The sequence below is a fragment of the Berghia stephanieae genome, chromosome 4 (genome assembly GCF_034508935.2).
Source record: "Berghia stephanieae isolate SIO BIC M18660-M18661 chromosome 4, UCSD_Bste_1.3, whole genome shotgun sequence".
Taxonomy (NCBI): Eukaryota; Metazoa; Mollusca; class Gastropoda; order Nudibranchia; family Aeolidiidae; genus Berghia; species Berghia stephanieae.
Window position 1 is genome coordinate 23,091,889 of NC_088363.1, and position 26,753 is coordinate 23,118,641.

Here is a 26,753-nt window from a genome sequence, read left to right on the forward strand (position 1 = left end):
CTAATAATTTTTATTGCCTTTTTTTTTGTTTGGCTAATGTGTGATATTTTGAATGAAAAATAAGGTTGCTTTCAAACGTGTCGTGAAAACTTGCTTTGGGATAGGACTCTTGATTACGACAAGTTGCTGAAAACAGTAAAAAAAAAATTTTGTAATGTCTGGGCATTGGTTTGAGTGTTTGTTTCTATTTTTTTTCCTTTATTGCAATATTTTAATGTGACATCGTGCAGGATTTTGTTAACCAACTGATATAATCATTTTTCAATGTTGATACAATTGATCATTAATGTTTATTTACTTGTCATTATCAATGTTTTATATGAAACATTTTATTGATTACTTGTCATCAATATCTCATGTTCATATTACATTTAACTTGCTGGAACGCAATGGGGAGCAAACTCAAACGTCCTGAAGAAGACATATCTTGGATATGTAAGACCTGCAATAGACTATGCCATATCGGCATGGGGAACGTGCTCACAGGCTCAATTTCAAAAGGTTGAAAAAATCCAAAACCAATGCCTACGCGTGATCACTGGAGCAATGAAAACAACACCAATTCACAAGATGGAAACCCACACAGGAATAAAACCTCTCAAAGAACAACGAAATTTAAAAATAGTGACACAATTCTCAAAGATAAAATTCATGGAATCCAACCACTGCATCCAAGTACAATGGAAAAGAAAGAGAACCGACTCAAAAGGGAAAACTTCATCGCCTTGGGACAAAAACTAGAGAGCGAATATAAAGTGACACCAAAGGAAGATATTGCCCAAATCAATGTCCCAAATCTCAAACCACCACCGTGGAAAAAGAAACAAAAATCCATAACCATCAACAAGAAAAACATTCGAAGCAATAATGACAATGCTCAAACCCTAAAGATGATCGATAAAAAATACCCAATGACCAACTGGATAAGAGTTTATACAGATGGCTCAGTTTCCGGCCCCCTCATGAATGGAGGTGCTGGTGCACTCATACACTGGACAGATAAAACAGAAACAAAAATATCTGTATCAGTGGGTTCAATGTGCACAAGTACTAAAACTGAAGAAAAAGCCATCCTCAATGCAACAAAAGAACTATCCAGAGATCACAGAATATACGGGAAAAATGTGGTTTACTTGACAGACTCTGATGATGCTCTCCGGTCTATTGAAAATTACCAGGACTCTGAAGCCGCACACACTGTGGAGGCCCTTGAGGGCTTATCTGATAAAACAGGAAAAATTGTGCTGCAGTGGATTCCAAGTCATGTAGGTATATATGGAAATGAAATTGCCGATCAACTGGCCAAAGAAGGAGCCCAGAAGGAACAACCGAAGTCGTCAATCACTTACCATCAGCAAAAGAAAATAATAAAGCTAAAAATAGACAAAGAAAGGAATGACACACACCTAGAACACAACAAGCAGGATCCAATCCATGCCATTCAGCGAAGTAGCCAAGTCACTCTATTCCGCCTCCGAACAGGACACAATAGACTAAGAGGACATATGTTTACAAAGCTAGGTATTGGAACAACCCCTTATTGCCCATGTGGAACCGACCATGAAACCACTTTACATGTGCTTATGGATTGCCCATTATACAACGTGCAACGTTCGAACCACTGGGTCACCCCTACAACACTCAACACAAAGCTCTATGGTGAGGCTGAGGACCTAAAGCGGACCACAGACTTCATAGCAGATATCGGACTGCAGCCATAGATGTCCATCAGAGGAACGAAGAAGAAGAAGAAGAATATTACATTTACATTGCTTTAGTATCCTAAATTAATTTAGGGGAAAATCTTCAAATCATTGAGAAAAAATATAAAATGAAATAATGGAAAAAAAAACAAAAACAAAAGAAAGAAAACAAACAGCTGCATTGTGTTAAAATGAACTGTTTTTTATTGACTTAACTAAATATTAGTTTTTGCATATACATGTTTCATGAAATTATATAAAGACTTAATCACATTTTGTGATATTTCTCTGTGTCATTGACTAATTTGGTCATTTAATTTAATAATTATAATCTTTTCCTAATGTAAGCCAAAAGCATATCTTTTGCTTGGTTTGATACTAATGTTATCGTCATCGTAATACTTAGGATATTACAATAAAACCATAGAACTTAATAAAATGGAATTCAGTTCAGTTCTTTACACGTCTTGCATATGTCTGATACATATAACTGCCTTCAGCATGGGAGCTTGTACTGGAGAGGATAGCCAATTTTTACTTCGGCCTTCATTTTAAAATTCCCGTTACCCCTTTCTATTTAACTTTCTGTCTTTGTTTCTTGAATGAAACTGTTCTATTTTGTCTTGATGAAGGAATCCTCAGACAACATTTAGAGAGGAAAAGCCAAATGCATGTTTCTGTTTGTGAGCATTTTTTTCTTGCGAATCTTTTGTGTTTATTTCGCTTATTGATATGCTATGAGCACATCAGAATTTTTCCTATAGCAAGGATCCAGTCAGGTTAGTACTCTCCGACTTGGCGCAGTGATAGATTGCCATTGAGACCTTTTACTATTTCAATTTTCTGTTTGGTGTAATATGCTGTCTCACTTTTTCTTGAGTTTTTGAGCCCTAAAAAAACAAGATCTGCCATCTTTCCTCTTCCCCTTTTCTTAGACCTTAAAGTTACTGTTGCACACTCCTAATATCAAGAACAAGAATTAAAAGTAACTTTCTAATTATCTCTACCAACTAGGGTTGATTACTAGTATCAGAATATTTTATTGAGACAACTTAGCTACTGCTTTGAAGTGGCCAAGTGGTTAAGGCATTGCACTGTGACCCAGAAGGTCTCGGGTTTGAGCCCTGCTTCAGGCACTTTCGTTTTTTCCTTGGACAAGATTATTAACCCCCCAATTTGGTCACTTTGGACAACATGGGTTATTCCTATTGACATCAGACACATTGTTTGATGGATTATCAATAGAGTAGACTCCGGATAAGACAATGCCCAGGGGAACCGGGGAAAAATCGACTTATCCGAAAATCAACTTAACCAGAGTGTAACCAAATGAGCAAAAACGCATGTGAACAAAGCAAACCAATCTAGAATAAGAATGGCCCTTCATATCGCGTGCTATTCGCAGTCGTTGCTTGGTCATGTTGAATTAACCAGACAAGTAGAGGTCCCTGTAGTGGTCATCAGAGGCTCCTACCCCCAATAGCCCCAAAGAGGAATCGGAATACATAAAAATCGGAATTTGAGATGAAAATGCGGAATCAACTTACTGTTATTGACTATGCCATGCTTTGCAACAGAAAATGTAATAGACAATCCAAAAGTACTCAAATGATAAAATATAAAATGTGTAAAAATGTACAGATTGTGTAAAGACTAAGAATGGGGTCAAATAATAATAGAGAACCCACATGTCCTGGCCGTCTCAACATCATATTATCATCCCTACCACCACCATACCACATCATCCATATCCCCACTATTACAACCATCATCATCCGTTCTAGCACTTCGCCATAATCTCTCCCATCACCATTACTACAACCACCACATCATCATTGTAACCAAAATATGCTCTCCATAGACGTTTTATTATCTTTTAATACTTTACTTTTGCGAGATGTATTCTTCCTAAAATTTGAGCTTTCATCTGCAAAATGTTTCTGAAATTGCAATTGAGAGTAGGCAAAAAGAAAAAGGAAAACAAATGGGAATAGTTACAAGTAGCAATTGCCCCCATAGCCCAACATCCTCCACACTTAATCAAAGATGATTTACTATGGATAAAATATCGCCTCTCACTGAGTTAACGAAGAAGGGAGTTAACCCATAAACCACTAGTTCACTAGGGGATGGGGTAATCCAGTGATTTGGCATTGCACTATAATCCAGTGAGTTCCAGGTTCAAGCCTCATATCAGGCACTTTAGTATTTTGTCTTTGGCTAGATTATTAACACAGAAAATTACTCACATGGTCAAAGTGGTTGATTCCTATTGACACTAGGTGTTTGATGAACTATCTAATATTTCTTTCTGTCCCTTTTCACCACAAAGACCTCCAAATTGACAATACATCTCTGACAGGACCAGGAAAATGTGTGCAAAATGTCTTTCCAAAAAGACTGGCGAGGTGCCTAATCGCTGGCTCGAATCTTCAGACCTAATTTCGGTAATTTTGTAAGCCCAAGACCATACCGCTACATCAAAGCAACACATTGTAGTAGTAGTAGTAGTAGTAGTAGTAGTAGTAGTAGTAGTAGTAGTGGTAGTCATAGTAGTAGTAATAGTAGCAGAAGTAGCAGTAGCAGCAGCAGTAGTAATAGTAGTAGTTGTAGAAGTAATAAAGGTAGTGGTTTTGAGATAGGAGAAGATGAGGAAAAATGAAATAAAAGGAAAAGACAAATTTAAAAAGCATAGCAAGTAAAAGAAAAACCTAGTCTGAGTTCTCTATAAATTTTATTCACACAGAAGCTCATCAACACTCTCATCCACTTTTCTTCTATGAGCAAGATGGGCAGTTATGATGTCAGAAAATTCTGATCTGTTCAGCAGCTGATATGCCAAGGGCAACAAAATCGATATTTGAGGGTGAAAATGTTTGCCTCCAAAACTAAAGAGATCCATTCCAAGCTCCAACCCCTCGCCATAGTCGCCTTCATCATTGGCAAACTGTATAAGTGTGATCAGCTCCTGGAGTTGTTCAAAATATCTGTCTTTTTCTTTTTCTGTGTTGGCCTCAGATATTTTTCTCATCATGATTTTCAAATCACCTACGGGGAGAAAAAATGTTGTAAAGTGTCATACAAATATCAAAGATGTCTCTTTCGATAAATATTGATTTTAATGATAAAAAAAAAAGCATTATTAAAATAAATACAGCGTCAGTGCTGCCAATCTAACCCATGGAAATTTGTACAGTGGAGAGCAGCATGGCTCACCGGTACGGTCTTTGCCTCGTACCCGAAAGGTACCAAGTTTGATCACCTACCGCTGTGCCGTGTGGCCTTGAGCAAGTCACCTCGCCCTCGCTCAATTTGCGGTGCTGCACTGCGGCTGACGCCTGGGTTATTCCAGTCTTCCCTTGGAATAGACCCTAGAGACAAATTTCCCTTATGGGATGAATAAAGGGAATTTTATTTTATTTATTTATTTAAAATGAGTAAGATTTTGAAAAAATGCATACAATCCTGAAAACCATAACAAGCTCTAATTCTGACGATAGGCAACAAGATCATACTAGCAGAATTAATTTATTCATAAATCCCATGATCTGATGATCGTCAGGGGGATACATGGGATGCAGTAGATCTCACCACTTTCCGCCATTCTTCTCTATTGTTGGCCTTCTCTAAGAGTTCCTTCATCTTCATTCTTGTCCATTCCTTGGTATTGTCCATTCTTCCTCCTTCAAGGGTACCCTCCATCACCGTTCTGCACAATTCTTCATGCCTCACATTGTGGCCAAACCATGACAGTTTCCTTCTTCTGTAGTGATGAGGGGTCCCTGTCACCCTGCACGACTTTGCACTTCTTCCAGTACATCTTTATTGGTTCTGTGTTCTGTATACGGCACCCGCAGTTCTCAATAACTTTTCATCTCAAAAGCAGAGATTCTGCGCTTTAATTCTGCAGTTAATGTCCATGCCATGCAGCTGTATAGTAAAATGAAAGCACCAGTGATTTGTACAGTTTAATTTTTATTTCGAAACTAATTGGACTTTTCCATAGTTTTGTCAGTCTTGTTAGTGTTGCTGTTGACATTCCTACTCTTGCCTTAATCTCAGTTGTACTGGTACCGTCCCTGGTTAGCAGAACACCCAAGTATTTAAATGTTGCCACTTCCTTGAGTTTTTCATTATCGATTGAAATTCCTGCATGTCCATCATTTCTGCTGTTTACCAGTATCTGAGACTTAAAGGTTAAGGATTTTGAAGCACTTGCAACACATTTAGATCATTTCAGGGCCAGTAAAAAGGAAGAAAATGGGATAGTCGAAAAGGTCATAGATTTACAATTGAAAGCACACAGGAAAAGTAAGACAAAGGGGAAGGGTTCAAATAGGGAATAAATGAGTAGATTCGAAGAGCATACTATCATTGAGCATAGTTTGAGATCACCTAAAAGTCTAATCCTGACACAAGCACAGTCCCCCACTAACAGAAATACACCCAAATGTTTACAAATCATATGTTCAAATTTTTTTTTTTAAATCACGGTACATAACAGAGGGATGATTTACAAAGAAAAAAAATATCATCTCCCAAAACTATAACTATACATTTGACTGTTTCCCTCCCAGCCAAAGACTCTGGCCAGGGTCAGGACAAAACTAAGTAATCTCATTCCAAGACAAAGACAGATTTCAATTGTGAAACATATGTAGGGTGATAAAAGACACAGAAATCACCTCCTTGCACACTATGGGGCAAAAATCTTTTAATACATGACAGAGCCAATAAGAATCACATTTCTAACATCCCGAATTTGCTACTTTATCACACCTCACCCCAACCCCCCTCCATCCTTCAAAAAGAAAAATCAATTTTAGAACAGGTGAAAAAAAACAACAAAACAACAAAGGGATGTCAAGATGGTGCCAGTGACGACAGGACATGATATACAATCAAAAAGAGAACAGACCTGGGGTTTCGGGCACAGGTCGATATCCAACTTCATTTTCATCAACAGGCACAACGATTCCAGCCCCATGGAAACTGGGACATACAACTTTCTTCTGCCTCTCTTTCATATCTTTAGTGGAGGCAGATAGGTCATACTTGTGCTTGGATGCTTGTTCCCCAACAGACTTGATAAGTTTTCGTATGGACGTTGTGCTGAAGGGAGAAGCTCTCCTAATTTTTTGGGTTGCATACAAACTGGAAAAAAAAAGTTCAAAACATATTTAACATATTTTGTTTTTTAATATTGTAAATAAACAAACAATCGCTTATCTTCATTACCCTGTGAAAAATATGAGTACACATACTTTGAGACTATTATGAGATTTTAGATTTTACTTATATTACTCTGATTGACAAAAATTTGCAACAACAACAAAAAATGCCTTCTTAATTTTGACCTAAGAAACATTACCTTTTTTAAAATTTGAGTTTTCAGACAAACAGACAGACAGACACACACATATATACTCTGATCAGAACCAGCGTAGAGGATGCCATTTTGCTGTTTACAAACAACATCTACAGGCATCTAGATCACGCTAGGAGCTATTGCAGATTGCTTTTTGCAGATTTTTCTTCAGCGTTCAATACAATGCAACCTCAGTTGGTTGTTCAAAAACTGACTAGTCTGAATTTAAACAAGTATATAATTGCTTGGGTGCTCGAATTTCTTACGGAGAGAGCACAATATGTTCAATTAGGACAAAACAAATCTTCCTGTATAACTACAAATACTGGTGCTCCTCAAGGTTGTGTTTTGTCCCCTGTATTATTCACAATATACACGAATGACTGTAGAAGTCAAAACCTGAGTGTACCTTTAATAAAGTTTGCAGATGACACCGCTCTTCAAGGCCTCATAACAAATGGCAACAGAAGTGGCTTATAGGCAAGAAATTGATAGATTTGTGTCTTGGTGTGATGCCTAGAGCTTAACATAAGCAAGACAAAGGAGCTAGTGATTGACTTTAGGAGAGTGAAGGAACCAATAGAACCGTTAAAATTAAAGGACCAATTCGTCCAGCGAGTTCCTCACTACAAATACCTTGGTGTAACGATTGATGACAGGCCAAGTGGGATGAACACTTGAAAATAATTAGGCATAAGATGTGCAGACGTACATATTTTTTATCAAAACTCTCTCAGTTTAGAATAGATAAAACCCTCTGCACATTATTTTATAGAGCAGTAATCGAAAGTGTTTTGTCATTTTGTATAACAGCTTGGGGAGGCAATTGCTTAGCAGTGGAAAGGAACAAAATAAATTCAAATATTAAAAAATCCATTAAACGCTATATAAATGATGTTGACGATGTAGATCTTTTATACGAGAAATTTTGTATAAATAAAATAACTAAAATATTAAATGACCAGTATCATCCACTAAGACCATCAATTATTATGTCAGAAAGAAGTGGTCGCCCTTTCTCTATTTCAACGAAAACAGAGAGACACCGAAAATCTTTTCTGCCGTCCAGTATTAGGCTTTATAACAACAAGCAATAATCATTTTATATAATTATTTCTCATTTTTACTTTTTAAAAATATAAATATTAATTTATTAATTTATTTGTTTTGCAATCTTTTCAATTTTCAATTTATAGTGACAGTTTTAACTATTTTACAGTGTTGAAATTATTTATATTATAAAGCGCAGCTCTGGTTAAAGAGCTGCTCCTTTTTTTATATATACATCCTATTTCCATTGTATTTTTATCTTATTGTGTAAATTATAACACGTCTGTACAAAAAATGTCCTTTTTGGGATGCAATAAAGTATTATTATTATTATTATTATAATACAGCAATCTCACAATAAAATGTTTGGTAACGCTTCATTGACTGAGACTTTGCTTGAACAATAAAATAAAAAAGTCAAAGCTACTGAATTGGAATAACATTGATACACAGATATTGTTTCAATTAAGTTGTGTTCCAATTAGCTGAACCCATATATATCTTTTATGACTATAACAGCCCGTTAACATCACATATCCATTGTGCCGGCTACAACAACAGTGACCCAGAGCCAGCTTTAAGTTGTTTGTCTAAACCCCTGTCTTGCATTTTTCCATAATTTAAAAAATATGAGCATGGCAATGATGGCACAATGTGGTGCCTAGAGAGAGCAAATGACCATATTTTCAGGATTACACATTTATATTGAACTATCATGCTGGTCAAAAACAAGCGAGGACCTACTGAAAGAATACGAACAGACCCTAGACCAAGACATAGCAGATAAACTATTAGATTCCCTCCAAGAAGAAAGAAGAAAGAGATGGACAGAAACTGTTGAAAATTTAGACATGAAACACTCAAGCAGACATGCTTGGAAATTGATTAAAAAATTAGACCCAGACAAGAATAGGACCACCACTGCACCAGTCATAGAAGCAAGCAAAATTGCTAACGAAATCAAACAAAGAGGTCAACATATCCCAAACCATGCATTTGAAAATATGATCAGGAAAGATTATAACAGAATGATTAACTCTCTTCCAAAAGATGGGTCAATGTGGACACTACCTATCAGTCCCAATGAAATTCAAAATGCTCTGAAAACTATGAAAAACGGCAAAGCTGCAGGAATGGATGGTATTTACTCTGACATGCTCACTCACCTTAGATCGCACGCAATGGAATGGTTGTCTACTGCAATGACTGATATCCTAGATAAGGGAAAGTACCCTCCGACGTGGAAACATGCAAAAGTCATTGCTATCCTAAAACCAAACAAGCCAGCGAACGATCCTTCCAGTTATAGACCAATATCCCTACTTTGTTGTCTATATAAATTGCTTGAGAAAGTAATCCTAACAAGAATAACACCAGCCCTACAAACTGCTATCCCAAAAGAACAAGCTGGGTTCCAACAAAACAGATGCACAACAGAACAGGTCATGGCTCTTACCTCCCATATTGAATCAGGCTTTCAGAAAAGAATGAAAACTGGAACTGTGCTAATTGACTTGTCAGCAGCATACGATACAGTGTGGACAGGCAGCCTTATGTTTAAATAAGCCAAGATTATCAAATGCAGAAAAATTCTTCATCTCCTGTCTCAAATAACTGGTCCAAGGAAATAATTGTATTGCTAGATGGTACAACAAGCAAAGTCAAACGAATAAAGAACGGAGTACCACAGGGGTCAGTTCTTGCACCAGCACTCTTCAATGTTTATATCAGTGACATGCCAAACACAACATCAATGAAATTGGGGTACGCTGATGACTGGGCTCTATCATACCAATCAAGATCTTGGAATGATATAGAAACTACCCTATGCCAAGATGTGACCAAAATGAAAAATTACTTTGATAAATGGTACCTCAAAATGAACACAAATAAAACAGTATCATCAGTTTTCCACTTAAACAACAGAGAATCTCAAAGACAACTAAACATCACCATTGATAGCATATTACTGCCATCTGACCAGAACCCTAAATACCTTGGAGTCATTTTGGATCGACAGTTGACATACAAAAAACACCTTGAAGCAACCTCCCGAAAAATTGGCAAAAGGAACTGCCTGATACGAAAACTGGCAGGGACAGGCTGGGGTGCCTCACCGACTGTACTCCGGACATCCACCATTGCCCTATGTCACAGTGTCAGCGAATATTGTTCACCAGCATGGGCCAGAAGTAAAAACACCAAACTAGTTGACACAAAGCTAAGGGATTCCATGCGTACCATCACAGGGTAAAGTTAACCCCAGTGCAGTGGCTACCAGTCTTGAGTGGAATTGCACCACCACATTTCAGAAGAGAGGAACAAAACCAAAGGTGGATTCAAAAGGCAGAACAAAACAACGATACCCCTCTGTGCGAAATTTACAAAAATGCCCCTACCTGCTCAAGATTAAAATCCAGATCCCCTTTCTACCTCTCAAAGAAAGATTACTACAGCATCACTGATGAATGGAGAAAAGAATGGGCAAATAATACCCCAACAGGAGGCCAAATTATTGAAGACCCTACCAATGAAATTCCTGGCTCACAGCTTGGTAGGAAATACTGGGTGGCTGCAAATAGGCTACGCTCCAGACATGCGAAAACAGCCGCAAAAATGAACAAATGGGGTCTAAACAACTCAACAGAATGCCCCAAATGCCAAACTGACCCCCAAGATGTAGATCACCTTGTGCTCCATTGTCCTGTTACCAAGCTGAATGGAGGTTATGAAACCATTCACAAATGTGAAGATGAATTCAAGGCTTGGCTCGGCGCGACAGATCTGAAAGTGTGACCCCACCATACGATACTACTACTACATCATTTTACCCATAATGTACGACACATAATCAAAATGAAGACATGTGAAGCATATTCCATCACAAACAACCAAACACATCATTCTCTGCGCTCTAGGACATCACTAATTATTTCTTATTCCCCAGGAAAGCAAAATATGTGAAGTCTAGAAGTTAGAGAAAAGGCAATGGGTCAAAAATTATAGAACCATTGGTGTATGATAGAGAGAGAGAGAGAGAGAGAGAGAGAGAGAGAGAGAGAGAGAGAGAGAGAGAGAGAGAGAGAGAGGGGGGGGGGAGGGGGGGAGAGAGAGATGAACATAGGAGCAAGGGATGATTCTTTCTTTTTCATGGGGGGGGGGGGGGGGGGGGGGGGAGTGAAAAGGAAGAAAAGGTAAGACAAAGGGGAATTGATTCAAATAGGAAACAGATGTAGATTCCAAGAGTACGCTATCAGTGTACTTAGTTTGAGATCACCTAAAAGTCTCATCCAGACACAAGCACAGGTCTCAACTAAGAGGAACACACTCAAATGTTTACAAATCATAAATAATATGGAAACAAATCATAATACAGTACATAATAGAGAGATGATTTACAAGACAAAACATATCATCTCCCAAAACTAACTATACATTTGACTGTTTCCCTCCCAGACAGGGTATCCGCCCAGGGCCAGGACAAAACCAAGTAATCTCATTCCAAGACCAAGACAGAAAGCAATTTGGAAAACAGATATAGGGGGATAGAAGACACAGTATGTACTTCCCTGCCCACTATGGGAGGTCAGAACTCCACCCAATCGCTTAAATTAACCAGCATGCATTCCATTAGGCCTCAATAGAAATATGGAAAAATTCGTCTCTATCAAATCATTCAATTTAAACAGCTGTGATTGCAACATTATTATGACAACAGTAATAACTATGATGATGATAACAATAATTATGAAAGGAAAATAATAATAATAATAATAATAATAATAATAATAATAATAATAATAATAATAATAATAACAATAATAATAATAATAATAATAATAATAATAATAATAATAATAATAATAATAATAATAATAATAATAATAATAATAATAATAATAGTCTTACTGGACAGCAGCAAATAAATTCCCTCCACACGGGGTGATTTTCTCTTTAGACGTTGCTGCTCCTGGACAGTTGCTTGCCACAAATACTGGCATCTCTTTCGGATCATCCCTAAAATAGTTTAAGCACTCACTTTAACTAAATTCTTAAAACAAAGACCACTGTGCCGATGTATGTGAGGAAAAGACACACACACACACACAGAGAGAGAGAGAGAGATAGAGAGAGAGAGAGAGAGAGAGAGAGAGAAAGAGAGAGAGAGAGAACATTCAATCGCTATTATCTGGCTACTACAAGTTTTTTTAGTTAAACCAATAACAACCATTAGCAATAGAGATAACATTTTAAAAATTCAATTCAATGTTAAATTCAAAGATTTATTTTTAGGCAATTGCCAATACAAAACAAAAATTAATATAGAATTTCCAATTAACACATCAGAACAGGTAAAACCAATCATTAACCAAAGCAAAAAAAAAGTAAAAATTAAATAGATAAATAAATAAGTAAATAACACACACTTAACTAAGTGGGCACTATATATAACACAAGCAATTCATTTTACAGGAAACGAAAAAAGACAGTAAAAATCAATCACAATTTAAGTATCTAAATAGGCACCACGCAAAAACAAAATTCATCCATATTATAAGATACAATTTAAGTAAATAAATGGGTACCAGGTAAATAAAAAAAAATTAAAATCCATATTCTAAGAAGGATGGAATATGCTATGATATCAGAAAATAATAGATATTATGAAATATGATAAGCATCAATCTTTCCTTTCTCTTCTACAGATGCAAACAAAAGTTTTCACTTTAAAAGAAATCAGGAGTATTTATCTTTCATATATTTTCCCCTGTATTTTACTAATAAATTATAACATCCAATATTTTGTTTTCATGTTGATAATAACAAGAAATGAAGTGAGTAGGAAAGTGTCAGAAGACAACAGAGAATAAAAACTTTGCGATGGGGGCTCGAACCCATGACCTTACTGGTATGACAACTCCGCCTGGCTGGGGAGATCATGACTCTACTGTATGAGCTATCCACGACCCTAAAAAAGTCGCTTCATTATGTTTATCTAGAGCCGCAAAGTTAGTTGGTGAGCATTTAAGCTTAATAGCCAATATTCTCAACACAAACATGTAAAACAGAAACGATTGAGACATTGAGTATGCTCCGGTAATTGGGGTGAATTTTAATTCAGAAAAATGAGTGGAGCAGGCACTTATGTTGATAATATAAAGAAACGAAGTGGGTAGGAAAGTGCCAAAAGACAACAGAGAATATAAATATAAATCTCGCGGCAGCGGTGGGGCTCAAACCAGCGACCTTACTGGTATGACAACTCCGTCTGGCCGGGGAAATTGTGACCAACTGGCCAACTAATTTTGCGGCGTTTGTGTGTGTTGACCCTGTGACCTCAAGAAGTATGGGAAGGTGGATCTAGATATACAGTTTGAAGCGACTTTTTTGGGGTTGTGGATAGCTCTACGATAGAGTCACGATCTCCCCGGCCAGGCGGAGTTGTCATACCTTAACTCACATAGACGTCTTTGTGGACTCTAGAGCTAAGCAGGTTAGATCACCTTAAAATTTGTTCTCTTTTGTTACATTGGCTTGAATCCTCTCCCCCGTTTATTTTTTTTCTAGTTTTTTCTCTTTTGCCTTGATTACTTTGTTCCTAAGCAAGAATTTTTAAATGTAATTTTAATTTTTTTTTCTCTGATCATTTGATTGCTTTCTGAATGAGTGAGATTTATTAATTTCTTTATTTAATGTTTGTACTTTTTTGTTGCCTCTGATTATTTGTTCTGTTTCTGAGTAAGGTATTCAGAAAAAAAATATTTTAAAGAAAAAAAAAAGGGTGGGACTTTATCATTTCCAACATTCTGTAGATAGAAGGCCAAAAAAACCCCAAAAACAATAAAGCAAGTGACACACACAAATGGGAATTGAATCCACAGCGCCAATTTCAAGCCTTCTGAGACAGATGTTTTGCCCATTTGGCCAAGCCATCCACACAAATGATGATGCATATCATGTATACACAGTAAGCTACTATACCTTGACTGATTTGTTGTTTGAGTATTTTAAGAAACTTTTATTGATATCTAATTTACTTCACTTATATCTTTTCAATTTCTATGTAAATTGTGAAAGTTTTCCTATTCTCGATCGATTTTAAAAAGCGGAGTTTCAAAAAGTATCAGTGTAAAATCACTGTTGATCTATACACAGACACATTTGTCTCTTTCACTGTACATTGGACTCAGATGCATCTGTAAAATAATCAATAATCACAGCGGATGCAAAGCAAGTTGTATGTGACATTTCGTACAAATCTAGACGAAAAAAAAAAATGAATTCAAGAAAAAATAAAACAAAACTCAATGACACATCCATTTATCTACTTAATTCATTATAAAAGAACAAACCGGTTATTTAAAATTATTACTTTTTATCTGTCTTATAATTTAGCATTGGTTCATGGTTATCGAGTGGTGACAGGGACAAGAGAAAAACACAAAGCTAAAAACAATATTTTTAATATTATCATGTCAAAAATAGAACGATTAAAATGTTTATTAGACTAGCTTCGACAAATTATATGATAACTGACGCATTTGTCAATGTTATATGTGCTGTATATTGATTTAAAAACCCGTGACTTGTGCCATGAGATTATAGTTAAAAAGGCATCTATGACATTAGCTGGGCATGCATAGCAACATGAGGTCACATGACCATTAAGCACAAACCATCAATTTATTAGCATAAAACTATTTTTCAAATACCAACCTAAAGTAGCCGAAATGGAGACGATCGCTATCTTCTGATGCCAAAACTGTCTGAAACTCTGGAGGGTCATAGTAATAACGATAATGAAGCAAGAAATTAGGCCGTCTTCCTAATTTATTTTTTTCCACTTGCTTATGTTTGCCTGAATATACATCATAGGGACCTACTAACTTTAGGTTCAGACATTTTAGGGCATCTGGAAAAGAAACAAAACAAAAAGGAATGTTTTCTTAAAACTCTTGTCTTTTTGCATTTAGCATATTTGGGCAACCATTCCTGTAACTAATTCATCTCAGACCTCAAATCATATCAAATTACATTGAGCACTGTCTAATAATCCAACCTTTAGGTGACAGTAGTAATGAGTTATTAGTTGCTATGGCTAGTCATTATTTATTTTGAGAAATACACTAAAATCAGGATCAGAGCAAAAATGACTTGTCTCTCTCAATGTCAATCATTATAACAGATGCTCCATCAACTATGGACAATGGTGTGAAAGTATCGATAATAAAACTGACTGTATGAAAGAAATGCTCGTTAATTACATTTGAAGGATAAATTATGGGCTTTTTCGTTGTAAACATGTTGCTATCTTAAGAACTTTGATGCTTGACTCAATAAAAAATAGCAATTTATACGATGACAGTCATGGTCTGAGAAGAAGGATATTAGAGGGGAATTATTTAAAAAATTCCTGTTACAAGAGCAGTGAGTTTTTATGCATAGCAGGCAATCGCAAATCAGATTAATAGACCATGATCAATGAACACTGTCTGTTCATAAATACTACAAATTGTATGGTCTTGTGATCAAGTCTTATGACATTCAAGTTCAGATCTGTAGATTCCTGGCTAGAGCCCCACTGTATGCAGTACAAAGTCGAGTCCTTTTACCTAACTCAGATGATGTAAACTGAGCACCTGACGGGGAATAGCATTGTTTCTGTCGTTTTTTATGTCAAAGTGCCTTACAGGCTTCATGTTTCATCCTATGTTATGTGCTATTATTGACTTGGGACCCCTTGTCAGGCAACTAGAGCAAATTTTGTGGATATTTTGCTAGGTAAGAACTCACTTTTTTAAAAATGTTTTATTTTCTTTTTTCTTTTACATAAGTATATGATCATCATGATCTTAAGCCTAGACAGACAAATTAAAATGCATTATTGTTTATCGTTCAACAAGGAAGGAGATTCTCTGATCAACAGTTAAGATAACGGCAATATATTCATCAATCCATAAGATCTCACTGGAATTATAACACATTTCCCTCATGTACCTCAGTGTCACCTTAGACCACACACTGTCCTTCTCTAAGCACACGAAGAAAACAAAAGCAAGAGAGGCCACACAAAACAGCCTCCTAAGAAAACTGGCAAACTCTACATGGGGAGCAGATCCAAAAACAGTCAGGACAACTGCCTTCTGCTATTCGTCAACCGAATACGCATCACCAGTCTGGGCAAGATCCTGCCATGCCAAAAAGATTGACCCTGAGCTTCATAACACCTGCCGGATCATTACCGATAACCTGAAACCAACAGCAGTTCCAGTCCTCCATCAGCTGGTTGGCATTGCACCTCTCCACATTTGAAGAGCCACTGATTCCAAAGCCCAGAAATATAAACAGGAAATGGACCCAAGACATGACTGCAACTCAACGACAAGTAGACTAAAGTCAAGAAAGAGCTTCATGATGGAAGAATGCATCAACCCTAACTATACAGCTGTCTAAAGACTTGCCACATGGAGGAAGTGGGACAATCACGCGAAAGTAGCCATTGAAGATCCAAGAGAAGAACTGCCCTACATAACTGAGCTACCCAACAGAGCACGGGCAAAACTTGGGAGAACAACTGAAAGCAGAGCTGCCAACCTCATCTGATGAGAATGTGTACAATTGGACCTCAAAATGGGGGAGATTTCATAAAAATGGGTACAATCCTTAAATCGACGGAAACTAGGCCTAAAAGTAAAAGCTTGAAACGGACTTCCGGGCTAACGATGAATATTCGATTTCATGATATCGGACTAAAACAATAGGAGCGAGTTCACTATAGAATAATAGAGCAATGAATTGGTATGGAGTACAAATTTGAACGATCCAGTAAGCTTAAGATAACAGCGATATGAGCATCCGGGCTATTACAACTAAAGAAAACTGAAGTCACTCTGAACACTGAAAATGGGTACCATCTTGGGGGAAATGCATACAAGCGTACAATCACTGAAAATGCGTACAATTCCGCATATTTTGCGGTAGGTTGGCAGCTCGGTGAAAGCATGAAAAAGTTGGGGCTGGTCCAGAGCAGATGACGGAGCACATCTTTAAAGAATGCCAGGACAGACTCAGCTGCACTGATTATGATCTAAGTGTCTGCTCCCCAGATGCTGTGGATTGGGTTTGGTGTTGGAATGACAAGCTATGATGATGACCAGAATTACTAGAATAACTTAAGAAATTTAAAAAATTGAGTTGCTTATTTTTTCCATTAAAGTTAAGCAACACACCTACGTAAAAAGTAAGAAATCAAGATATGAACCCATGACAATTCAGAGTGGAGTTGCTTAAGGCCTGTCAAATGGTAAAAGTGTCAAATGGTAAAACATGACTGCAATCCCTTTGCAATGAACACACTACAACACAAAATGAGCACTTACTTTGCGGGTCCTTAGGGTTCATGGTAGTACAGAAATCCCAAAAATGGTAAAAATCTTCAGGCATCTCAACTAGGTATTTCATCTTGATGTTTTCCTTTTCATCTTCAGGTGAAGGCGGTTGGTCTACATCCGTTTCTGGTTCATCATCTTTAATCCTCTTTTCTGCCTTTCCACCATCGTCTTTGAGAGGCTTGGGCTGCTGCTCATCTGTTTTTCTCTTTTTCAGTGGCCTCTCTGTTGCTAGTACAAAAAAGAGAAAGAATACAGCCAATTTAATTGACCTAGGTTTGAACTCCCTTTTCTTTACTATTAATTACTTAGTGACAGTGGGCCTCAAAAACAAGATCAGGATTTCCAATCAGGAGCCAAAGCCTAAAAATGTAAACTCATTCACCTTTAACTACTGAAAATTGATAAAAGCAACATAAAACTATCACATCCGTCATTCTTGAACAAAATGTGATATCTCAGTCAATTAAACATATGTATCAATACTTTAGGTAATTTTAACATATACTCAGATCTCTAGAACAAAAATACACTAAATCTCTTGTAAAATCCAACTGTTTTCAATACAATGGATCTACTCGCATGTTTATATGGTCTAGTGGTATGCCATTCGCCTTCAGATCATAAGGTCCTGGGTTCAAGTCCTGCTCTGAGTGGTACAAAGTTGAGTCATTGGAAGAGGCTCTTTACTCACATTCTCTCACTGGGGGGGGGGGGGGGGGGGGGGGGTAGTGATCAGTGGAAATATCCTGAATATAACTTAAACATTTTCAGCTGAAGATGATGACAAGACCTATCATAAAGCAATCAGATTGTTACTAGGTGGGATGAAAGTTAGATATTTTTTTTCTTTATAACTTTTCTTTATATATCAATATTCCTCAGCGAGAAGCATTTTATCAAAGAAACATGAGGAATCGGGCACATTAAATGATGGAATCAAAAATGGGATATTTCATAAAGCTAAAATGAATGAAAATGGTGATTGATATTCCTGCAAAACATGTGAAATTGGATATGAGTGTCTTACACAAGGACTCAATCCCATGGGAATAAAGCTTAAAAATCATTATCATCTACTAGGCATCGACAAATGTCACATATGTAACATGTGACAAGACACAGCTGCTTATTACTGAGCTAACAATGAGATGTGTTTAGCAAATTTTCCTGACTCAAAACTTCAAAAATTGTTCATGACGGTTCAGAAAGTTTTAGAATTACAGACTTAAAGAGACTCTAACCTGTTGTTTCTTTCATAGGCAACTCATGCTTGTCGCCTTTCCCGTGTTTCTCCTCGTCTGAATCTAAATCATCTTTCTTTAAAATCTGTAAAATAATTATAAATTAAAAAATAAACTTGTTTGGTTATTTTCAAATATTAATAAATGCTTTTCTTAATGTTTTTTTTTTAAAACCCTAGGTGGCAGCTTAATTTTAAGAACTGTATGGGATAGAATTACCAAAATTCTAAATTTATGAGAAAAGTTGACATTCAAATCTGGAAATACAATTTTTTTCACTTTCATTCTCAGTTCAGGCAAATGGAGTTTAAATCATCTGCTTTTGGATCAAAGGGTTGTAAGTTTAACATAAAACATTTTCCTTCATGTGTCCATGTAAACAATCTCGCAATGGGAAAGGTAGCTCTGCCACAATAAGGTATTCAACCTCTATGCATAATACCTTATGCCAGATCAACAAAGACCCAGCTACCCAGTCACTTAGACCATTTGTGTTCTGTTATTATCACACAGGAGCACGGTTTCCCTGAACACATGGCTTTCTCAAACTCATTCAAATGTCCCAAATTATTTCCTTAACATTTTTTGTTATAATTCCATACGTTCTTCAAACTAATTTTTACCTTGAACATGGTTTGCTCAAATTAATTTCACCCAGCTGTAATGCGTGGTTTAAGGTGGGGATTAAATTTTATTGAATAAAATTTTTTTCGTGATAATGCTCTGACCACTCGAGCGTTTTACAAAGGCAGTCAGCTTCTACACCGTAGAATCACCCTATTACTATTATCACCCTATCAGTGTGGAGGAAAACTGAAGAGAAATGTGGAACAGGGAAACACCAAAAGGAGGAAACATCATTAAAGATCCAACCAAAAGAGTGCATGCATTCAATAACGCCAGGAAATACTGGATTCCCTCAAAGCCTCTAATGGAATAGCAAACTGCATCATTGTGCAGATGGAAACTTGGAAACAGTGACACCTGCCAGAAATGTCAGGCAGCCCCAGAGACCAGCGATCACATCGTCCTCCACTGTCCAGTCACTAAACTTGAAGGTGGCTATGAAACCATCCTTAGGGCGGAGGAAGACTTTAGAAGCTGGGTTGACGAAATACATTTGGAGGTGTAGCCATACGCTACTACTACTACCCTATTACTTTAGTTTAACTTAATAGAGGTCTGCAAATCCTATGATTTCCCCTTTACGTAATAAATGATAAAGGGAAATGGCACAAATAGGGAACAGCTGTAGATTCCAAGAGCATAATATCATTGTGCATGGTTTGAGATCACCTAAAAGTCTCATCCTGACACAAGCACAAATCCACACTGAAATGTTTTCAAATCATATGTTCATAAAAATTTTTTTTTAAAATACAATACATAACAGAGAGATGATTTACAAGGAGAAAAATATCATCTCCCAAAACTATAACTATAACTAGACATTCAACTGTTTCCCTCCCAGCCAAGGACTTCAGTCAAGGTCAGGACAAAAAGACAAAGACAGAAAACAATTGGAAAACAGATATAGAGGGATAGAAGACACATTAAGTACCTCCCTGCCTTCTATTTCTATGGGAGGTCAGAAACCCCACCCAGTAATAAATGATACTAATAAACAGCAATAATTAAAGGCAGGTATAGCCGTCTAAGAATATAACCTTCGTAATAAAATAAGTAATGAATTAGAATGAATTAGAAATAAAAACAAGTTCCAGTCCCATTTATATTGGACAATAAATGTTAGTCTTGATTTATTCTGTTTTAGAGCACATTGAGCACTGAACATAGCCACAGTATTTGTTTATTTTTGCAAAGAGCTTATCTTGTGGAAGTCAAGATTCTTAGCCCATCTAGTCGTCTCTCTGGTCTTTAATGTTGTGTGCTGGGCTAATGCAATGATGTCAGACTGGAATTCCTATTCATATTCTAGCATAAGAAGAGATTGAAATCTGGTTTGATATAATAAATATATACATGGCATCAGATTTCTTGGCCTGTCAGCGGGAATTGTGTGCCCTCACAGAGTGGTACTTTTAGATAATGCGTATTTACTAGTCGTGAAGCCCTAATCTTATGACAAGGGTAATGTTTGCTTCAAGGCAGACCTAGTAAACAGGTTCGAATGGTACAAACAGCTAAACAAGCCTAATAATACTATAGTAAAATACAGTCAAACCTGCCATAGTGACCACATCTATATAACGACCACCTCTACTGACACCCTTGAGTTTTTTCTCTATATTTGACCTCTATATAACGGAAACCTACCTGACGCGACCAAGACCATCTAAAGACGTGATCTTAATGGGCGAATACCTGGCTATAGCGACCACTTGAACTGAAGACCACTTATTTGAACTTCGCTGTCACAGTCAAAACCTTAAGAGTCAATTATGATTCAACCCAACAAAACCCAACCCTGGGAATGTTTGTGTTTGTTTTTTTTATGATTGACACACATTCCAGATTGTAACTGTGTGGTTTAACCTACACGAAAAAACAATCAAACTCAATTCACGAACAATCTCTATCCTCTCTTTTCTTCTCTTGACAACCCATTTTCCCTTGTTTGTTCAACTATCATTTTCACACCCTCTCGCACCGAGTCCCACAATTTCGTGCACATCAATCAACAAATCACAAACTGTTACCAATAAAAACCCATGGTCCATCTATTATTATGAAGAGTGTCTTCTCTCAGAAAAGTATCCTAATCAATCACTGCATGAGCATGAAGCAGACTTGAGTGAAGGAAACGTTGAGAGAAGCTAGTGACTGTTAGTCAAATTACGGAGTGAATCGTAAAGATGAAAACAAATCTACAAAGCATTCTAAAATTATGCAAGTGAGACATCCAAAGTTAAAGACTGGAAAGCTACTGGGTTTACATTAAACTAAATCTTGACAATCGATGCAAATTCACAGTAAGTACCTCCCTGCCTTCTATGGGAGGTCAGAAACCCCACCCAGTAAAATAGTCTCCCACACTATCATCACCAAGATATTACCGTACGGTGAAAATAGTCGGCCCCACTATTATCACCGTACAATGAATAATATAGCCTTCCACACCATTATTACCGTACGGTGAAAATAGTGTGTCAGGCTATTTTCACAGCAAGATGAAAATCGTCTCCCACACTATTATCACCGTACGATGAATATAGCTTTCCACACCATTATAATGAATATATGCAGTCTCTCGCACTATTATCACCGTACACTGAATATAGCCTTCCACAACATTATCACCGTACGGTGAAAATCGTCCACCAAGATATTACTGTACGGTGAAAATAGTCTCCTGCACTATTATCACCACACGGTAAAAATCATCCACCAAAATATTACCATACGGTGATAAAATTCTCCCACACTATTATCACCGTACGCTGAAAATCATCCACCAAAATATTACGGGACGGTGAAAAGTCTACCACTACCACACTATTATCACCGAACGGTGAAAATCGTCCATATAGATATTACTCGTACGGTGAAAAAAGTCTCCCACATTATTCAGGCCTGTAAATGTTTGGTGAAAAAATTGTCTGAACTTTTTGAACACGCGAAAATAGACACAACAGGACAAAAATATGGACACAACACAGACATGATACTGCCACGTCAGTTGACTAGTCAAATCATGCCACTTTCCCCTACTTATTTATAATGAGGTCCTTATTTTATGGTACCAAAAAAAAAAAAAAAATCCCAATTATTTGAGGGCCCAGGTCTGAGTTAGTTGTAAAATTAAAGGAAGAGAACAATTCCTACCCTTTTGAAGGATGTGTATCTTCGCTCCTGTTTGTGTTAAATGTTTACGCTGATTCTTTTGTTTATTTGGATTAATTCTTATAGAAGAAGAAGAAGAAGAAGAAGAAGAAGAAGAAGAAGAAGAAGAAGAAGAAGAAGAAGAAGAAGAAGAAGAAGAAGAAGAAGACGACAACGACGACAACGAAAAAGAAGAAGAAGAAGACGAAGACGAAGAAGAAGAGGAGGTGGTGCAAGAGCTTTCGAAGAAGAATATATATTTCGAAGAAAAATAATTATTTCGCATTATTTATTTCCGGTTCACATCTGGACGGAACCAAAAAAATATAGAGACTGAGAAATAAGAACCGGAGATATGCATGTGTGTCGGTAGCAAAATAGAGAGAAACCTTCCGGTTCGGTTCGACACACTTCTGTGTGTGCGTTATTTACTGACTAGGTGTGTGTGTGTGTGTGTGTGTGGTGTGAAGACGACTCGCGCGAACTTCGCGACCTCTCTCTCGCTGGCTGTGGCACAGTAGGCAGGCAGTGAATACGTCCTCGGCTAGCGGAGCGTGTAGGTGACATGATAATATTATAGCTTTTGTTTTGTTTTGTCTTTGATTCGACAAATAAAAGGTTTTTTTCGTTTTGTATTTTTAAGTCGGCATTTGAAATGGAATAAAATCTAATTTTTTCGAGGAACGAAATAAAAGTCTTTTATTTTATTTTTTATTGGTTCTGTTCTTTGACGTTACGAATTTTATTTTTACTATTATCTTTTTTTTTTTTTTTTTTTTAAGCACTTATAGAGCAAAATCGTACTGTTGGAAATCCGACAATAGGCGGAAGATTTACAGGCCTGATTATTATCACTGTACGGTGAAAATCGTCCACCAAAATATTACGGGACGGTGAAAAAAGTCTCCCACACTATTATCACAGTACGGTGAAAATCGTCCACCAAGATATTACGGTACGATGAACAAAGTCTCCCACACTATTATCACCGTACACTGAAAATCGTCCACCATAATATTATGGGACGGTGAAAAAAGTCTCCCACACTATCATCATCGTATGGTGAAAATCGTTCACCAAGACATTACCGTACGGTGAAAATAGCCTCCTACACATGGTCAGGCTATTATCACCGTATGGTGAAAATAGCATGACACGACTATTTTCACCGTACGGTGAAAATAGCGGCACGCGATTCCGATCACAACTTTCCAATGGTAATTTGGGGTTTTAAAAAAAACGGTCTGAAATATCAGACTTTGAACAGTCATAACTACTGTGTACATTCTAATCAAGGATAGAAACAAAATTCGGGATTCTTCAACTTCCTGTTTTTCTTCAGTACCTACTGACTGCTACAGCTCTTGAGTGGTGCCTGTATTTTGTATGTAGAATTTCAGCCTTTTGATAATCAAAGATAAAACGTCCAAATCCCTCCTCGATACTCCTTTCCTTCACTTCTATTATTACCTGGATACTCCTACCTAAGTGACCTACCTCAGCCTCCTCATCTTCCTCGTCATCGCTTTTCTTTGGGTGCGAAAAGTTCTTCAGATGATCAGGATTTTTCCGGTAACATTTATTGCCATATTTACAAACGGGTAATTTTTTTACAGATGCCATTGAGAATTTCAACAAGATAAGGTGTTAATTGGCAAACCTGTGTTCCTGATCTTACTTCAAAACGATAACTTACTACTGAACTGTAACTCTAAGTAAGCAGGTAAACAAACAGTACAACAAGCCAACAACAATCTTGGCGGTCAATGTGAACAGTGGTCTTGCAGTTTACAGCGGTTTGCTTTTTAATCACGTAAACAAAAGAGATCTAATAATAATAATAATAATAATAATAATAATATATAATAATATAATAATAATAATAATAATAATAATAATAATAATATAGTAAAAATAATAATAATGATAATAATAATAATAATAGTAATAATAATAATAATAATGATAAATAATAATAATAATAATAATAATAATAATAATAATAATGATGATAATACTAATACTATTATTATTATTATTATTATTACACACACACACACACACACACACACACACACAAACATACCATAAGCATAAACACATTAATAATACAATGATCTCTGGCTATTTATTCGCAAGTGCATACAATGAACTCATCAAATAAGTATCTTATATGTACCCATCTATAAAAATATTTAGATTACATGATTCTTTTTCCTGCAGACGTAGTTGTCGATTTCTGACAATTGATGTTACTTTAAATAGCATAACTTGTAAACGTCGCCAAAAGAAATAGTGCTATTTTGTAAAGGGCTTTGAGCATGCTTCGTGGATATTGCTCTATATAAAAGCTCAATTTTTTTATTTTTTTTTGGGGGGGGGGGGGGGGGGGTTATAGCTTGAACAACATTTTTTGTGCACCGTGACAGGCTTATTTTCCCCCACTATATTGAGATGGCAAAGTCAGACTATTTTTAAGTCGATTAGCTGTTGTAGGACTGATGAAATAAATTATACTGGTTAATCGGAATGCATGCTAGTTAACTGGAACTATTTCAGACCTTCCGAACGTTGTGAGAATCTTTTTTTTTTTTTGTCCTAAAAATAAAAAATGTAATCATCACTACTGAGCTTACCAATATTGGAATCACTCGTGATTCAAATGAACAAATAGTTTCGTTAATTAAAAATGGCATCAAGCCTATCACCACCCATTCCCTTTTATATAGTAGAATGTTATACTTTTCATGGGCTACCTTGAGGAAACTTTCTTCCATAAGTACAGTGGACCTGCCCCTGAGTTGTTCAAAAGGTAAATTGACGACTGTTTCCACATTGTCCTTGCCCCACAGCCAGTTGAAAGGGTTCATTCTTGCCATGAACTCTTTCCACCCGTCCATAGAGAACACTTATGAGATTTCAACCTCTAAAGTGAACTTTTTGGACATCAAGGCTGTATTGACCAGCACGGGAGTATGGACCACTGTACACTACAAGGAAACGGACAGTCACAGCTACCTGCTCTATCGGTCATCTCATCCGGTGAAGTGCAAAGACTCCATCCCATTCAGTCAGATACTCCGCTTGCGGAGACTGTCTGGAAGATGATGAATTTGAGCTTCAACGTGATCGCATGATAGATTTCTTTAGGGCACGGGAATATCCTGAAAGGGTTTTGCACGAGGCTGTCCGGAAAGCCAGCCTCGTGTCGAGAGAAGCAGTGATAAGGCCTCGCCATGCCAGGAAGAAGGAGACGCAGCGACCATTTTAGTCCTCACGCATCACCCCCATGCAAATCAGGTTAGGAACATCTTATTGCACAATTATGGGATACTCCAGGCGGGCGAAGACACACACAAAGTTTTCTCAGAACCCCCGTTGGTAGCATAAGGACGGGATCGTAACCTGAGGGACCTCCTTGTCAGAAGCCGCCTGGAGCCCATTCCTACAGAAGGGCCTAAAGCCAGATCATGCATGCGACCCCAATGCAAGACTTGTGGGCACCTGTGGGAGTACGACAGAGTCAGCTTTCCAGACAAGATTTGGGACATCAGGAGCCATTTACATGCACTGACCGCAATCTAGTCTATGCCATTACGTGGTTCCTGTGTGGGATTGCTTACGTTGGCGAGACCGGAAAGAGGCTGGGTGACAGATTCGTCCAGCACTTGAGCGACATATCGAACTGTGCAGACACAGAAGTGGCCAGACACTTCAACCTGCCTGACCACAGCGATATACAGTGTGTGCTTAGATTTTGCCATTCGGACACTTCCACCAACCGGCGTAGGGAAACTCACCTGATCAAGTCACTGGGAACGCTGACTCCATGACGCGGATTAAACACCAGTTTTGACCACCACTAACATTCACATCGTATCTCTCTGCGGAAGTACCTATTAGGACAAACCGAGTTATCCCATTCCAAGATAAAGACAGAAAACAGATAAAGGGAGATAGAAAACACAGCAAGTTACCTCCTGCCTATCATGGGAAGTCAGAAGACTATCCAACCTTTCAGCTAAGGATCCCTGCCATGACTAGGAAAAAGACTGAACAATTCAAATCAAGAACAAAGACAGAGAGCAGCAAGGAAAAGGAATACAAATAATATAGGGGATAGAAACACAGCAGGTGACCTCTCTGCCCACCATGTGAGGGCAAAAAACACTGCTTGGTCTTATATAGCGGTTTGAGCATATTGCCCTGTATATAA

The 26,753-nt window shown here is 37.3% G+C and overlaps 1 protein-coding gene across 2 annotated transcripts; it reads right to left on the reverse strand.

Annotated features, from left to right (window-relative positions):
• Positions 1 to 7: 7 nt before the first annotated feature.
• Positions 8 to 24,314, reverse strand: LOC144970257 (histone PARylation factor 1-like). 2 transcript variants are annotated; one of them, XR_013644927.1, is made up of 8 exons: positions 24,035 to 24,314; positions 18,755 to 18,839; positions 17,502 to 17,741; positions 14,839 to 15,034; positions 12,031 to 12,138; positions 6,622 to 6,857; positions 1,769 to 4,751; positions 8 to 375 (listed from the first exon to the last, which is right to left on the reverse strand). XR_013644927.1 is itself a non-coding variant. In XM_078909708.1 (7 exons), the coding sequence occupies exons 1-7, from the start codon at positions 24,158 to 24,160 to the stop codon at positions 4,438 to 4,440; spliced, it is 1,305 nt and encodes a 434-aa protein (XP_078765834.1). In that variant the 5' UTR covers positions 24,161 to 24,314; the 3' UTR covers positions 8 to 4,437. The 2 variants fall into 2 exon arrangements, 1 of the variants encoding a protein (XP_078765834.1); XM_078909708.1 differs by having other exon boundaries at positions 8 to 4,751.
• Positions 24,315 to 26,753: the final 2,439 nt, after the last annotated feature.